We start from the raw sequence: 17752 nt of genomic DNA on the forward strand, positions 1-17752 counted from the left end.
CTTTCGCAGCCTGACCTGAGTTTATTTCAGATTTCCAGCATCCACAGTATTTTGCTTTTGTACAACGAGGGGGTAATATGCGTGATTGTAAGTGAGTAATGTCAGATGCCCGTTATACATCTCCCGATTTTCACTTCCATTTGGGAGGGATACACAAAACTCGGTTGATCCAGTATCATGGACTCTACAATATCGTCCAATGTCACAATAACACCCATTTTTAAGTTCAGTAAGAGTGGTTATATAATACCAAGTGTAGATTATAGAAGCCCTTAGCTTATAGAAGGGAGGGACGGAGGAGGCAGATCAGGGTTTCAGGTACTGAGAAACAAAGTGTCACAGTGGGAAAATGTATCATATTTGAACAGTGAGCATGCAGGAAGAAGGTGTTAGAGATAGTACAATGGTCTTATTAAGAATCTTTACAAATAGGATACAAATCAAATTCTTACATTATTATTCTATATAATTGGACTTTATAGTCCTATGATAACTAATCAGTCTTAATGTAGATTTCATAGCACTGGAAAATAAGAAAAATAAGATGTTCAGTTAACGTGATGGAATTTTGAGATACTTTTCCCCTGGAGATTCTTTTTAATTATTCGGCTTGTACGGAGAAAAGATCTCGAACCTCCAATTTAATTATAGCTTTGTAATTCACATTTGACATTGTAGCTGAAACTTCCATTCCCTCTTTATTGAGTTGCAGTGCTGCATTTCCTCTGCCAATGGAAGTTTTGGTGAAGAAACTAGATTCATGCAGTTGTGTGTACATCTTATTGTACAAATTTCAATCAGTCTTTGTTTTGGTGTCAGGAATATGCAGAACGAACTCGGTGTCGTATTTGATGCAGTCAAGGGGATTGGAAAACAGAAGGGAGATCTGGTGATCCCCAAAGACATAGCTGAGGACCCTAACGGTGCCATAGAGTGAGAATGGGGTCTTGATGAACACACACGTTCCTTTCTTGCCTTTCTGTAGAGTAGGTGGTGGTGGACTTTGTACAACACCGCATTCAGCATATGTCCTGCAAAATGGAATGTAGAATATGGATGACTATCACAAACCATTAAAAGAAAATGTTGATAAAATTTCCCATTGCAGTTTCTCTCAAAGGAAACAGAAAGAACAATATGCATTATATATGACTTTTCACATCCTAAGGACTTTCCAAAGCACTTTACAGCTAATGAAGTACTTTTTTGAAGTGCAGTCATGCAGTCAAATAGAAAATCATGGCCGCTAATTTGCACACAGGAAGATCCCACAAACAGCAAGGTAATAATGACCAGATAACCTGCTTTACTGATTGAAGACTAAATATTGGCAAGGAGATTGGAAGAACTCCTTTGCCATGGGAAATTTTTCATCCATATTTTTAAGATAAATTTATTTTCCTGTTTCTCCCAAACTTAGAAAGGTAGGCCATACCTCACTCTATGGATAAATCACTGTTGAATGTGCTACAATGACCAGTACAATCCCAGATTTTATCCTTGATCTGTGCAAAATTACCTTAACTGATCCAAGGCAGCAGCTGAGGTAATACAGTTGGCTCACAAAAAATCAAAGAGGAAAAAATTAGCCAGGATTTCTGCTCCTGGTCATGTTCAAATTCCTGTTAGAAAATGTGCATGTGGCAAGAACAGAGTTAGTTTGACTGCGATGCCCTTCCACTAGGCCATTCTGAGTGAGTAGGTTATGGGTTCAAACCTTACCTCAGGACTTGAGCATATATGAAGTAGTCATAATGGGTACTTTAATTATCCTACTATAAACTAGAAAAGTAATAGTGTAAAGAATAGAGAAGGAGGCGAGTTCCTGAAATGTATTCAGTAGAATTTTCTAGATCAGTATGTTTGCTGTCCAACGTAAAAAGAAGCTTTGCTGGATCTAGTTCTGCGGAATGAGGTGGGTCAAGTGGATCAAGTGTCAGTAGGAGGTCATATAGGAGCCAGTGACCATAGAATCATAAAGTTTAGGTTAGCTATGGAAAAGGACAAGGATCAATCCACTGTAAATGTTATTATTTCGAGGTGGGTCAATATCAATGGGGCGAAAGCAGATTAGGCCCAAGTAAATTAGAATCAAAGATTGGCAGACAAAACTGTATTGAAGAATGAGCTGCCTCTAAAAGAGGGTACAGACAGCAGGGGATGAAAGGTAGGGCAAACAAAGCCAAAGCTCCCTGCATGATGAAAGAGACAGAGAGTAAGATGAAACAGAAAAAGGAGGCATATGACAGATGTCAAGTTGATAATACAAGAACTAGGGTGAATATAGAGGGGAAGGGAAAAAAGGAAAAAAGTGAAGCAGACAGCAGAAAAGGAGACTGGCAGTTAACACAAAAGGGAATCCAAAAGGCTTCTATATGCATTTAAAAAGTAGAAGGGTGATAAAAGGAGGGATGAGGCCGATTAGGCACCAAAAAGGGGACTTACACATGGAGGGAGAGAGCATGGTTGAGATACAAAATGAATATTTTGCATCAAAAATCAGACTCTTGTTCAAAAAAGGATGCAAGGATAAGCCCAACAACTACAGGCCAGTCAGTTTAACCTTGGTGGGAATGCTCTCAGAGATGATAATCTGAGAAAAAAGGAACAACCACCTGGATACATTTGAATTAAAATTGGATTAATTAAGGAAAGCCAGCACAAATCTGTTAAAGGTAATTTTTTTTTAACTATCTTGATTAAGTTTTTTGATGCACCAAATCATTGCTCTGCTGTCATCTTTCTCGACTATCATGCACAATCAGCTGCTGCATTTGCCAACCGAATAAGAGTTGCTTTAAGGGCTTTGAGATATGGGGAGTTGCAATTCTTCCCTAAACCTAATTACTCTCCAATGACTCCCTGTTGGAAATTTGGTTGAATTGGAAATCAGCTGGCTGCCATTTAGTGACTAGGTTCAGGTGACAAGAATAATCGCTCAAGCAAAATATTAAAGAGATGTCAACACATAATCAACTCAAAGTGCTCAACAAAGGTAAGGTAATCCAAGAGGGAAAGTAATTTATTTAAAAATAAACTGAATAACTGGCTTCGAAAATGTACGTTTTATAAATTTATAACCAGAAAAGTAGTTTAGATTCCTTATTATAAATTAACATTACTGTAATCAATTGGCCACATTTGTAGAAATGTAGTGGTATCAGGTTTACATAGGAGCATAGGGCTTAGAAGCAGAAGTAAAATAAATCAATGATCCTGCCTCCACTGTTCTCTGGGGGAAGAGAATTCCACAGACTAACACCCCTCAAGCAAAAAAAAAGTCTCCTCATCTCCATCTTAAAAGGGAGATCTCTTATTCTTAAACTGTGTCCCTGAGTTCTAGTCTCTCCCAAAAGGTGAAACATCCTCTCAGCATCCATCCTGTCAAGTCCCCTCAGGATCCTATATGTTTCAATAAGGTCACCTCTCATTCTTCTAAACTCCAAAGGGTATAGGCCAGCAGCCTTGCTGTTTGCACACAATTCTGCATGTTTGTAAACAGGATGTAACTAGAATGGGATAACACAATTTCTAATTACATCTGTCACAACAGCACTGAACTTAGAGAATGCAGAGGGAGGGAGGTGGAGGGGAGAACAAAGTACAAAGGGCAGAAATTACTCCTGTGTGACATTGTATCAGACACCTGCTCATCCAATAACTCAGCTCCAGTGAAGTCAAGTTGACCTGAATATTGATTCCCTCCCATTTTGTGCCACCTTCCAAGCTGAATTTCTCTCTCAATTATTCATGCTGCACTTTCTATGATTGGTACTAACTTCCACCCACACATTAAGGGGCTGACTTTGACTCTAATGTGAATATTCCCAGAGTTACATATCCATGTTTTCTTTCCTCTTAGATTTCCCCCTACCCTCACTCCTCTGTCAAGCACTTAAGACTCCAGCTGCCAATCCTGCTCTTCATTTCCTGGTCAAACAGTAACAATAGCTGGTTTCTGCTAGGCTTGAAGAGGGATGAGGTACCTCAGTTGTTAGCCTGACTTATAAGGCAGCAAAGTTCTCAAGAAATGTTCAACTCTCTACACAGATGCTAACAGATCTGCATATTTTCATGACCTTTTTTGTGTTTAATACAATTGGTGTTCAATACAAGAATTTGGACATTTTTTTTTCTTTTTTATGTTTTCAGAGTTGCGGACTGGCTGCCAAGAAACAGCAAACAGGCTTCAATTCTGAACTCTGCCCCTTCATGCTCAGCTCAATCCCTGGTCTAACTAAGATTCCATCAAACCATCTAATGCCCAGTTCACACTCCCCCACCAACATCCCATTCAATCCCCTCATGCGCAGCTCACATGCACCCACCAACATTCCATCAGACCCCCTCCTGCTTAGCTCACACACCCACCAAAGTCCCATCAGACCCCCTCATGCCCAGCTCACACATCCCCCCACCAATGCCCCATCAAAGCCTCTCATGCCCAGCTCACACGCACCCACCAACATCCCATCAAACCCCTTCATGCCCAGCTCACACGCACCAACCAACATCCCAACAATCCCCTTCATGCCCAGCTCACACACACCCACCAGCATCCCATCAGACCCCCTTCATGCCCAGCCCCACCAAATCTGTCATGATAATGAAGGAAAAACCAAATTGCATCTGGAAATATTGGACTTTAAAAATAAAACCTGAGTTTTTAAAAAATACACACAAGACACTGGCTGGAAAATTGCAGAGTGACTCCCTAAGAAGTAATGGAACTCCACCCTGTTGCCAGACAAGGTGCTTCTAAAGACATCCAGAAACTAATTGCTCCCTCCGGTAGAGACAATGGGACATAATGGGGGACGAATAACATCTCATCAAGAAATCCTATGAAAAATGCTCAGCCAGATTTGTGGATGTGGTTCCCATTTGGAGTATACAAGGAAGGAGTTAAAAGTGAGCTAAAAAGCTGCCTTGCTGTCTGTCTGTTGGTGAGTGTTCTGAGAGAGAGCAAGTGCTGGAAGTTTGACTCAAAAGTAACAGCCACATACAATACCTCTGCAACTTGCCATTTTGCAGATATCCCAATCTTTCTCCCTCTCTACTGAATTCAACTTACTAGAACTTCGAAACTGACTATTTGTCTGTCGGAGTCAACTCTACTGGACCCTCAAAACTCACTATCCCTCCGCCGAATTCAATTTTACTGGAATCTCGAATCACAATGGCTGAAACGCTCAAGCAGCTACTCCCCACGAGTCAAGGACTGTTCCATATACCTTTTTAAAAATATGTGTATTATATTCACTTACTTCAAATTAAATTCTTACTTTTAACCTGTATGACCGTATATGCAGGTGTTTTATCTTTTCTCGCCTTTATTGGTTAATGAATTTACTCTTACCTTTAACTCAAAGTCTGATCAAGTTGGCTCCTTCAAAGCAGGAACAATTTGATCTGGGAAAAAGGTATCTGAGGAGGGATCCTTTTTAGATTAATTCTTGTTGTAACCAACAGAAGTGGGGGAGAGCTGAATAAAAACAGGGAGCCGGTTCATCCCTCCTCATCCAGGGCATAACAATGAGGGATCTTGCCTGGATCAACAGTTTTGGGGAACCTCACCTGGGAGTGAGTCGTAACAAATTGGAGCGCTTATCTGGTATTTGAAAAAATTGGGGCTCGGAGTCTGGAATATTTTTTCCCAGAATGAAATGAACGAATTAGACCAGGGAAAGTAAATTGTCCTTATGAAATCAATTTTTTGGTAACTGTAAAGCGACTTTCTTGAGTCTATATAACTGAAGGTGTTAAAGTGTCCACTTTTGATGCCAGTACCTTTCTAGCAAAACCAGAAGCAGTTACTTTTGAGGATCTAAAAGTTCTGTCCCTCGAACGAGTTAATGAGCGTTTAGGATTAGAATGACCCACAGTTAAAAACATTAGCTCAGACTGCTCACAATGAGGCCAAGGCAGAAGCAGTCCCCGAATGCTACTACATTAAAAATGTGGTGCTGATGAGGAAATGGAGACCCCTCACAGACCTGCAAATGAGGAGTGGACAGTGATCCACCAGGTAGTGGTGCTGTCGAGGTACCATGGGGAAATCTTGCAGCTAGCTCACAAAATTCTGATGGCTGGGCAAATTGGTATACGCAAAACCCAAGCCTGCATCAGCCAGCATTTCTACTAGCCGCACCTCCACAGGGAAGTAGTAAGGTTTTGCAGAATTTGCCACACATGCCAGGTTATGGGGAAACTCCAACCTGCACCCGTGATTCCCATGCCAGCCTTTGGGGAATCATTCAGCAAAGTGTTAGTGGATTCTGTAGGGTCCCTAACCAAAACAAAAGGGGGCCACAGGTATAACCTTACCATCATGGTTATGCCTACCCATTTCCCAGAGGCAGTTCCCCTGGGAACCATATCTGCCAAAACAGTGGTGAGGGAATTGGCCCAATTCTCTACCAGGTATGGTCTACCCACCGAGATCCAGCCGGATCAGGGCTCAAATTTCATGTCTGAGATATTCCAGGAAGTCATAGGTAACCTGGGTGTGACCCAACTGAAGTCTTCAGCCCCAAGGGGACTCGAGCAATACCACCAAACCCTAAAAACAATGATCAAGGCAAACTGCCACAAGTACCCCCATGACTGGGATAAAAGACTAGGTTTCCATCTGTTTGCTACCAGGGACTCACCCAATGAGTCCACCAGGTTTATTCCGTTTGAATTAGCTTATGGGCACCAAGTGGGAGGGTCTCTGAAAATAATAAAGGAGAAGACTTTCAAGCAGATGGAGGAACTCTCCATTTTGAATTACGTAGCCGTGTTCCGGGAGCAACTCATGACAACCTGCGAGGTGGCCTGAGAGCATTTGAAAATCTTCCAGGTGGCTATGAGAAAAGAGGCTGACAGACATGCCAAGACCCGAAACTTTCAGCCAGGAGATGATGTGTTAGTGCTCCTACCAATGCCAGGCGAACCCTTACAGGCCCAGCTCAGTGCCTGTCCAGAGTAGCAAAGCAATTTGGGGAAGTGAACTATCTAATTGAGGCCCCAAATTGGGGGAAAAAACAAAGGCTGTGTCATGTCAACATGATAAAGCAATATCACAATCGAGAAGGAGACAAGCAAGTAACGGTCTGTCCCATTGCCACCTGCCTGGAGGAGGAGGGTAGCACTGGGGATGAATTGCAGGGAGATGTGGGTGAGGCCCACATTGAACCCGCCACTGCCCAGCTAACCCAATATAGAAATACAAGCCAACTTAGACTCGTTGTTCTCCCACTTAGGTGCAGAACAGGGAGCAGACTTGATGAGGCTGCTCATTGCATTTAAAGGCTTATGCAGAGACTGTGGTGCCAGGCTGCACCACACTAGCTCTACATGATCTGGATGTGGGAGAGGCCCCTCCTATAAGGCAACATTCATATCGTGTAGGCCCAGAGAAGCTGGTCCAGGCCCAGAAGGAGATTAACCACATGCTGGAGCACCGACTAATAGAGCCTAGCAGCAGTGGCTGGAGCTCCCCATGTGCTTGTGCCAAGCCGGGCAGCTCCACAAGGTTCTGCATTGACTCCCGAAAAGTTAACGCAGTGACCTGAGCTGACTCCTACTTGATACGCCGGCTGAAAGAGTGGGTAGATAGGGCAGGTAAAGCAGCCTATATCACGAATATATATTTACTCAAAGGATACTGGCAAGTTCCTTTGACAGTCTGTGTGAAGGAAATTTCCACCTTCGTAACTCCGGATGGATTATACCAGGGTTGGGTTATGCCCTTCAGACTCCAAAAGGCCCTGGCTACCTTCCAAAGGTTGATGAAGCAGGCAGTGGCAGGCTTGTCCAACTGCGTCATGTACATGGACGACCTCCTAATGTATAGCGACACCTGGGAAAACCAGGTAGAGCAACTGGAAGCCCTACTCCAAAGAGTACAGTCAGCTGATCTGGCAGTCAATCTCACAAAGAGCGAGTTCGCTAAGGCTAAAGTGGCCTATCTAGGACGCATAGTAGGTCAAGGATAGATACTGCCCATGGCAAGCCATAGCCCAGCTCCCCATTCCCAGCACAAAACGGGAAATCATGAGGCCCTACCACAAGTTCATCCCAAACTTTATCACAGTAGCCTCCCCACTGACAAACCTACTACAGAAAAAAGCAAAGGTAGTGTGGACTGAGAAATGCCAAACAGCTTTTGAAAAGCTGAAGGCCATTTTAATGGGTGAGCCCATGCTTGCAGCCCCCAACTTTAATTAGGCATTTAAAGTAGCCATTGATGCAAATGATATTAGGGTAGGGGCTGTTCTCCTACAGGAGGATGAATCCAGAATACAGAGACCAATCGGGTACTTCTCTAAAAAGCTCAACAAACATCAGAAATGGTACTCCACAGTAGAGCAGGAGACCCTCGGTTTATTACTGGCCCTCAGATACTTTGAGATATACGTCCGAAATGGGTACAGAGAGACCACAGTCTATACCAACTGCAATCCATTAACTTTTGTGGGAAGGTTTAAGACCCAGAATGCCAGGTTATTCCATTGGAATGTGTTCCTCCAGCCGTTCTACTTAAAAATCACCCACATTCCTGGGAAATCAAATGCTATTGCGGTTGCCCTGTCCAGAACTTAAAAGAGCCTAGTTAGAACCGGAAAAGATAAATTGACCATTGCTAAAAGAATGAATGTGTGTATGACAGTGTTTTGTTGTTTACAAGTTTTTCCCTTTTTTGTAAGAAATGAGAATGAATCTCATTTCATTCCAGGGAGGTGGGGAGGCATCATGATAATGAAGGAAAAACACCGAACTGCTTCCAGAAATATTGGACTTTGAAAGTAAGACCTGAGTTTTTAAAAATGCACACAAGCCACTGGTTGGAGTATTGCAGGGTGACTCCCCAAGAGGTAATGGAACCCTACCCTATTGCCAGACAAGGTACTTCTAAAGACATCCAGAAACTAATTGCTCCCTCGGGTAGAGACAATGGGACATAATGGGAGATGAGTATCATCTCATCAAGAAACCCTGTGAGCAAAGCCCAGACAGATTTGTGAATTCGCTTCCTACTTGGAATATACAAAGAAGGGGTTAAAAGTGAGTTGAAAAACTGCTCCAGTGTTTGGCTGCTGGTGGGTGTTGAGAGAGAGCAAGTGCTGGAAGTTTGACTCCGAAGTAACAGCCACACACAGAACCCCTGCAAAGCACCAATTTGCAGGTATCCGGAACTCTCTACCGAATTCAACGCTACTGGAACCTCGAAACTGACTCTTTATCTACCAGAATCAATTTTACTGGAATCTCAAATTGCAACAGCCACAACATTCAATCACCTACTCCCCACGAGTCAAGGACTGTTCTGTACACCTTTAAAAAAAATTATGTACATTACTTCAAGTTAAATTCTTACTTTAACCTGTATGACTGTATACACATGTTTTATCTTTTCTTGCCTTTGGTAGTTAATAAACTTACTCTTGCTTTTAACTCAAGAAAGTCTGATCAAATTGACTCTTTCAAAACCAGAACGATTAGGTCTGGGGGAAAAGGTGTCCATGAAAGGGATTCTCTTTAGATTAAATCTTGTTGCAACCAACAGAATGGGGTGCGCTGAATAAAGACAGGGAGCCAGTTCACCCCTCCTCACCTGGGGCATAACGATTTGGGGGGGTCCCAGCCAGACAATGACAAAATGAGGGGGGGGGGGGGGGTCCCAGCCAGAAGATGACAAAATGAGGGGTCTCATCTGGATCAACAAGTTTGGGGAACCTCACCTGGGGATGGCTCATAACACACCCCATCAAATCCCCTCATGCCCAGCTCACACTCCCAAACATCCCAGCGGTCCCCTTCATGCCCAGCTGACTACCCGTCCCACCACCCCCACAAACCAACTAACGTTGCATCAAAATCCTTCATTCCCAGCTCTCACTCCCCAATCCTCCACTACTAGTGTGATGGATTCAATTAAGTCGATAGAAACAGTGGTGGAGAAGTCGACAGACAACTAAATAAGCAGATCGAAGGTAGATGAACAAACTGACGGGCAGATTGAATCATTCAGCAAACATGTTCATTTAAGAATTCTGTAAATCTCTGCCAACTACTTAAGGTAGAATTGGTCTGGCCACCGATCTACCCGCCCCACCCTAGACCAACAGATAGTGGCTTATACTTTACAGCCCAAGCAGGGACAAGAGAAAATTCGACATGCATAACTCCGGTGAATAGGATAATTATATCACGAACTGGTCTCAAACTTCGTTTCGGATTGAGTGCAGTATTACCGAGCTCTCTATATTCACGCTGCTGAAGTTAGATCATAATGTTGGCTGCTGTTTGTAAGCTCAATTCCCACAATTATCCTGGAGTCAACGGACTTTACCATTTCTTCAATCGAAGTCGCCATTCTGTTAAAACACAAAACACAACTTAATGCTCAAGGCATCATTGTAAATGGGACTAGCATATCTCAACAGCAGATTGCAGCAGCTAATTGCAGGGTCAATCACTCAGTCCAGAATGGAGAGCTGATTTTCTGCTCTTTCCGCTTCTGCACTTAAACTAGAAAAAAATGCAAACTGAAACAAAAGTATCGAAAAAAACCAGTCCAGATCCACCCATTTCCTATAAATAAGACTCCAGATTGTTATTCCAGGACCAGACACACATACCTGCAACTGATCTATTTATGGTCATTTTTCTTTATCATCTTCCGGTTTCGGATGCTGGTAACGGTGCTATTGGAGGATTTAATGGACCAATGCTGAAGGCGAGTAGCAGTTCCCAGTTTCTGGGCATTGCTGGTAAGATGAATAACAAACGGATAAAAGCAAAAAACTGCGGATGCTGGAAATCCAAAACAAAAATAAAAATACTTGGAAAAACTCAGCAGGTCTGGCAGCATCGGCGGAGAAGAAAAGAGTTGACGTTTCGAGTCCTCATGACCCTTCGACAGAACTAGAGTTACACAGAACTGTTCTGTTGAGTCATACGGACTCGAAACGATAACTGTGTTCTTCCCCGCAGACGCAATCAGACCTGTTGAGTTTTAGCAGGCATTTTTATTTTGAATAACAACGGATCTGGGCAGACTTAAGGCCGTCAGCCAGGAGCCGCACTTGCACCTGGTCAGAGCCTGAGGTCCTCAGCTTGTCCGCTTCCTGCAGAAATGCAGTTACAAAGATGCTGCCCTGCAGATTTTATCTTTCATGAAATGAATGGAAAGTGCAGCAAAGTTTAACACTTTCTTGCTGAGTTTCTGTATTATTCTAAATCATAATGCATATAATTATTACAAAGTAATCTATGAAATCTGACCTCATTATCTGAATTTGAACTGCCAGGGCTGATAAGACATGTTTAATTTATGGCGAAGTGCAATCTTTTCAAAATACAAGAATGGCAATCCAAAATGAATTCAAGCTGCTAAATGACCTAAATTCAACCAATGCAAGTTCGTTGAGACAACACCTTCCATCTTGATCTCTGGAAGTAGCTTTGGTGCCACTCAACAGGCACACAAACCTCTGTTATGAATCATAGTACTGTGTAGCCAACTCATTCTCCTGCATTATAATCATTGTCCTATGTTTGCCCTCAGTTGTGACTTAATTGATAGCACTCATCCCTTATGAGTCAGAAATTTGTGGGTTCAAGTCCTACTCCAGATAGAGACTTGAGTGGAAATCTAAGCTGACAGTAGCACAGTACTGAAGGAGTGTGAAACTTTCAGAGGTGCCCTCTGTTGTGAAGCCATGCTTTAAAAAATGACTATATATTCACTGGCTGAAAATCACTAAGGGCTAAAGCAGCAAGCTGGTAAGCTGGCTGCCGGGAGTCAGGTGTATTTTGTGATTTCTGCACAGACTCAGAATTACTTCAAATTACCGGAATGTTCTTAATTAAATGACCTTGGGTGGGGTGCCCCCCACCCTACTTGAATGGACATGCTGAGACATAACTATCTGTGGAATTCACATTTCCTATTATCTTTTCATTTACTCAAAACTCAAAGTCAAGACTCCATGGCCCAGGTTTTTGTTACAATGGAAAGGCTCTCCGTCATGATGAAAATGGCTGAAAATACCACAAACCACACCCAAACATGGCATGTTCCATTTTCACAGGGCCGGGACTGGAGTCGGGCAGGGGTTCATGCATCTCTGATCTGCAGAGGCTGCTGGCCATTTAAATGGTCAGCTGTCTCCACTGAAGTGGGATTTTGAAAGGCTAGGAGTGTGGAATTCTCAGTTTGCAGGTTAGAACAGGTAAGAGCTGATCTGAACTTGGTGGATTCATGGATAGGCATGGTACAGCTTTGGATAGGGTTTAGGGCCACCTTTGGGAGAGATAAGGCACCTATTGGGATTTTTAAAAGTGAATGTGATTATGCACTTTTTATGAACATACTCAATGGAATTGTCCAACTGTCAAGGAACTGTCCAGCTGTCAAGGAACTGTTAAAGAACTGTCCAGCTGTCAAAGAACTGCCCTGCTGTCAAAGAACTGTTAAAGAACTTTCCAGCTGTCAAAGAACTGCCCAGCTATCAAAAAACGCAAGCTGGAGGAACAGCAACTCATCTTCTAACTAGGCACTTTACAGCCTTCCTGACTTAACACTGAGTTCAACTATTTCAACCATGATCGCTCTCCTCCATCCCCACCCCCCCGCCTTTTCCATCCCCCTTTTCTCCATATTCATCTTTATTTTATTTTATTTTAATTTTAATTTTTTTCTCCGCTTATTTTCATTATTATTAGTTTTTACATTTATTTCCATCTTCATTCATTGTTTTATCCCCAGCTTTTAGCTTATTTTCGATCTTTCTTCTCCCACTAGGGCCATCTGTTACTTTCCAGAGTGCTTACCCTGGTCTGGCCATTATCATATTTTGCTTCCTTAATGTCACCATTAGCACCTCCTTTAACCAGTACAACCACCATTAACAACTCTTTGTCCTTTTTTATATGACATCTTTTGCCGTCTCTCCTTTGCCTCCACTTATCACTAGCCTTCTATCCCACTATACCGGTTCCACCCTCCTTAATCAGCATATATTTCATTACATCCCTACCTCCCTTTAGATCTGAAGAAGAGTCATATGGACTTGAAACATTATCTCTGTCCCTTTCTCCACAGATGCTGTCAGACCTGCTGAGTTTTTCCGGCATTTTTTGTTTTTGATGAAAATTTGTGCTCATGTCTCTGAACAACTCTTAACAAAGAGAGCTGCAGAGGGACCAGTTCATCGTAAGTAGGTGTGAACAGCTATCATCCTTTTCTCATTGTGTACCAATGACTCTAATATTAATGTGGACAATGGAAGTATTGGTCAGGTGCCCACATCACAAAAACTGACTTCAGGTAACAAGTCTTACCTACTCCAAGGCCAAGGAAGAAACAAACAAGTCTGGAAAAGAACAGAACAGAAGACTCCATTTGGGTCTTCATCTCTGTCTCTCACCACCTATTTTTACAAGCTTAACCCCTATCTGCAGTATGACTCATTGTGCTGCAGGCAGAGATTACAAAAGAACTCAACCCAGCAGTTGCTGTATCTAGAAGAACAGATGAATCATATGTTTACATCTTTGGACCCCTCAACCCTGAAATCAGAAGGTCTACCGAGTTCAGCCTGGATACATCAATCTATGAGATTCGTATCACTTTAATCTTTATTGGACTTTAAAATATTTCTTAATGTATCCTTCCACTTTGTGAACTGTTTTTGTATGTGTGAAGCTGAGCGTGTGTGTGTGCATGAAAGTTGAAGTGTTTTTATTATTTATCTTAGACTGGATTAAATATAAGATATTTAAAATAAAAGCTATTCTCATTTTCCTTTCGGAAAGAAAACTCAAGAAAACCTTTATCTTGTGTCTTTTACAATCACAGCATGTAAACAGTTAAATGCTCTCTGATGTGAGCAAAGTACATCAGTGCAAAAGATAAGGCTGAAGTATTTGCTAGAAGTGCACTTCAGCCAGGAATGCTGAGTAGATGATCTATCTTGGCCTCATCCAGCATCACAGATGTCAATCTTCAGCTCATTCGATTCACTCCACAAAATATCAAGAAATGGTTGAAGGCACTGGACACTGCAAAGGCGATAGGCCCTGACAATATTCTGGCAAGAGTATTGAAGATTTGAGCCCCAAAACTTGACATGCCTGTCACCAAGCTGTTCCAGTACAGCTACACCACTGGCATCTACCCAGCGTTGTGGAAAATTAAACAGGTATGTCCTGTACACAAAAAAGCAGGACAAATCCAACCCGGCCAGTTATTGCCCCATCAATCTACTCTCAATCATCAGTAAGGTGACGGAAGAGGTCAACAACAGTGCTATCAGAGGGCACTTCCTTAGCAAAAACCTGATCACTGACACTCAGTTTGGGCTCTGCCACTATCACTCAGCTTCTGACCTCATTACAGCCTTGGTTCAAACATGGACAAAAGAGATGAACTCCAGAGGTGAGGTGAGAGTTACTGCCCTTGACATCAAGGCAGCATTTGACTGAGGGTGGCATCAAGGAGCCCTAGTAAAATTAGAGTCAATAAGAATCAGGGGAAAACTCTCCACTGGTTGGTGTCATAGCTATTACAAAGGAAGATGGCTGTGGCTGTTGAAGGTCAATTATCTCAGTCCCAGGACATCACTGCAGGAGTTCCTCAGGGTAGAATCCTAGGCCCAACCATCTTCAGCTGCTTCATCAATGAAGTTCCTTCCATCGTAAGGTCAGAAGTGGGGATGTTCGCTGATGATTGTACAATGTTCGGCACCATTCACCACTCCTCAGATACTGAAGCAGCCCATGTCCAAATGCAACAAGACCTGGACAATATCCAGGCTTGGACTGACATGTGGCAAGTAACATTTGCACCACACAAGTACCAGGTAATGACCATCTCCAACAAGAGAGAATTTAACCATCATCCCATCACATTCAATGGCATTACCATCACTGAATACCCCACTATCAACATCCTGGGAGTTACCATTGAACAGAAACGGAACTGGACTAGCTACAAGAGCAGGTCAGAGGCTAGGAATCCTGCAGTGAGTAATTCACTTCCTGACTCCCCTAGGACTGCCCACCATCTAAAAGGCGCAAGTCAGGAGTGTGATGAAATATTCCCCACTTGCCTGGATGAGTCCAGCTCCAACGACACTCAAGAGGCTTGACACCATCCAGGACGAAACAGCCCACTTGATTGGCACCCCATCCACATTCATTCCCTCCACCACCAAAGTACATTGGCAACAGTGTCTACCATCTGTAAGATGCAATGCAGAAACTCACCAAAGTTCCTTAGGCAGCACCTTCCAAACCCACAACCACTACTATGTAGAAGGACAAGAGCAGCAGACAGCAGATACATGGGAACACAACCAACTGGAAGTTTCACTCCAAGCCTTTCACCATCCTGACTTGGAACTATATCACTGTTCCTTCATTGTCGCTGCCCTAAAATTCTGGAACTCCCTCCCTAAAGGCACTGTGGTTGTACCTACACCATATGGTCTGCAGTGGTTCAAGAAGACAGCTCACCACCACCTTCTCACTGGCAATTAGGGATGGGCAATAAATGCTGGCCTAGCCAGCAATACCCACATCCTGTAAATGAATAATATAAAAAGGGGTCAGAGGCTAGGAATCCTGCAGCAAGTAATTCACCTCCTGACTCTCCTAGGCCTGCCCACATCTACAAGGCACAAGCCAGGAGTGTGATGGAATACTCGCCACTTGCCTGGATGAGTGCAGCTCCTACAACACTCAGGAAGCTTAACATACTCCAAGACAAAGCAGCCCACTTGATTGGCACCATGTCCATAAATATTCACTCCCACTGATGCGCAGTAGCAGCAGTGTGTACCATCTAGAAGACGCACTGTAGGAATTCACTAAGCCACCTTAGACAGCACCTTCCAAACCTATCACCACTACTATCTAGAAGGACAAGGGCAGCAGACACATGGGAACACCACCACCTGGAAGTTTCCATCCAAGCCTCTCACTATCCTGACTTGGAAATATACCACCGTTCCTTTACCATCGGTGGGTTAAATTCCGGTATGCCCTTTCTCTCAGCATTGTGGGTGTACCTACACCACATGGCCTGCAGCAGTTCAAGAATGCAGCTCACCATCATCTTCTCAAAGGCAATTAGGGATGGGCAATAAATGCTGGCTTAGCCAGCAACATCCACATTCCATGAATGAGTAAAAAAAAAATTGGCCAATATATCTTTTTAAAGAAACCTGTTGCAGTCAAAAGAGGATGGAGGAAATAAGAAGAGGCATTTCACCTCTGTTCACCTGATCATAACACACCTCTCAAAGGAAATGTTAAACCAATGTCCTGTCTGTTGTCTTTGGTGAACCCATGGTGCTATTTAAAGAGTAGGGAATTCTCCCCGATGTCTTACCTAGTTTTTATCTTCAATCAAAATCACTACAAACACATTATCTAGTCATTGCTAAATGTGGGAGCTTGCTGTATGTAAATCAGCTGCTGCATTTCCTAACTTACAACAGTAAATTACGATTCCCAGCTGAGGTTACCACTGGACAAGCCTGATCCCAGAGCGGAGCCCAGCCTTATTTGTCTATTTAGATACGTGGAGGGTAGCCACTGAACAGTCACTGGAGTCAGCTAATGCACTTTGAACAAAAGAATTAAACATTTATTTAACAAAAAAATGATGAAATATATAACAATACTCCTTCACCCACAACTATACCTTTTACAGATATATACAGATGTGTAAGGATAACACAAGTTACAAAAGCTATCTTATACTTTAATGTTCACAGTAAGTACACAGTCCATGTATCAATAGGCACCCTGTGGTCAGGCACACCACACTCTGAAAGCAAGTGACAGATGACACCCCAAACTATGGATATCTCCTCAACTCCCCGTAGATGCTTGTCACACCGTGAGTCAACCGGTCTGACTGAACTCCATCTTTCCTATGAGGGTTTCCAATCTCTACTCTCCAAGAACTTGCCATGTAATCTTCTCCCAAACTGAAGCTTTCTCTCAAATGCCTTCACCTCCAGAGTTTCAAATTCTCCTTCCGATGTTCTTTTCCTGTGGGTCACCATATACATTCAAGCTGTCTTCCATACACTCTCTCCCACTGACTCAGCTGTCAACAGTACCACTGCTTCACATGTCCATGGTAAAGAGTTACAGACCTTCAGTTGTCTCTTTGGACTTTCTTGCCTCTTGCAAGCTGCTCTCATTTTAAATCTGCTTTCTGTAGCTTTTGTGTCTTTAAATCTGAAGCTCTGAGACTTTCTCTCTGCCCCTCAGTCTCAGATTTATTAACAGGGCCTTTTCCAGGTTCCTGTCTTTCCTTTGACTTGAAGGTGTGCTTGGGACTTTCTCCTGTTCCACCCCTGGATTGTGGGTTTGTTTTTTTAACTTTTGGCAGCTGTCTTCAAAACTGAACTCAAAACTGCTGCTTCTTTAGTTTTTCTGTGTGTTTGTGGGAGGGACATGGGCCTCTGCATCCCTATTGCTAGGCAAAAATACTTTATTTCTACCCTTGTTTGCTTAAATTAGCTTACAGTCATAAAACTCTCACTAGAAATGCAAGCACCTTTAAAGTGAAACTAAAACTCAATTTGACCTTTATTAACACAGAGATACAGAAATACAAATCAAATTTTAATATTAAAGTTAAAACTCATTACTAACATCTACAAATACCAATATAACTTACTTAAACTGTCTCTATTTCCTAACAAAATACATGTCATTGCCAGCAAAGCTTTGGGGCACA

General features: G+C 42.8%; 1 protein-coding gene and 1 pseudogene across 1 annotated transcript in view; one reads left to right on the forward strand and one right to left on the reverse strand.

The window, feature by feature from the left end:
- Positions 1 to 194: 194 nt before the first annotated feature.
- On the reverse strand, positions 195 to 10579 carry LOC121282404 (annotated as a pseudogene).
- Positions 10580 to 10645: 66 nt separating this feature from the next.
- LOC121282405 (flocculation protein FLO11-like) overlaps positions 10646 to 17752 on the forward strand; it is a 32100-nt gene continuing 24993 nt past the window's right edge. Inside the window, exon 1 of the mRNA XM_041196122.1 lies at positions 10646 to 10760. Within this exon, the coding sequence (XP_041052056.1) occupies positions 10646 to 10760 (115 nt within the window). The remainder of the gene's footprint in view (positions 10761 to 17752) is intronic.

Source organism: Carcharodon carcharias, chromosome 9 (assembly GCF_017639515.1).
Source record: "Carcharodon carcharias isolate sCarCar2 chromosome 9, sCarCar2.pri, whole genome shotgun sequence".
NCBI classification, from domain to species: domain Eukaryota; kingdom Metazoa; phylum Chordata; class Chondrichthyes; order Lamniformes; family Lamnidae; genus Carcharodon; species Carcharodon carcharias.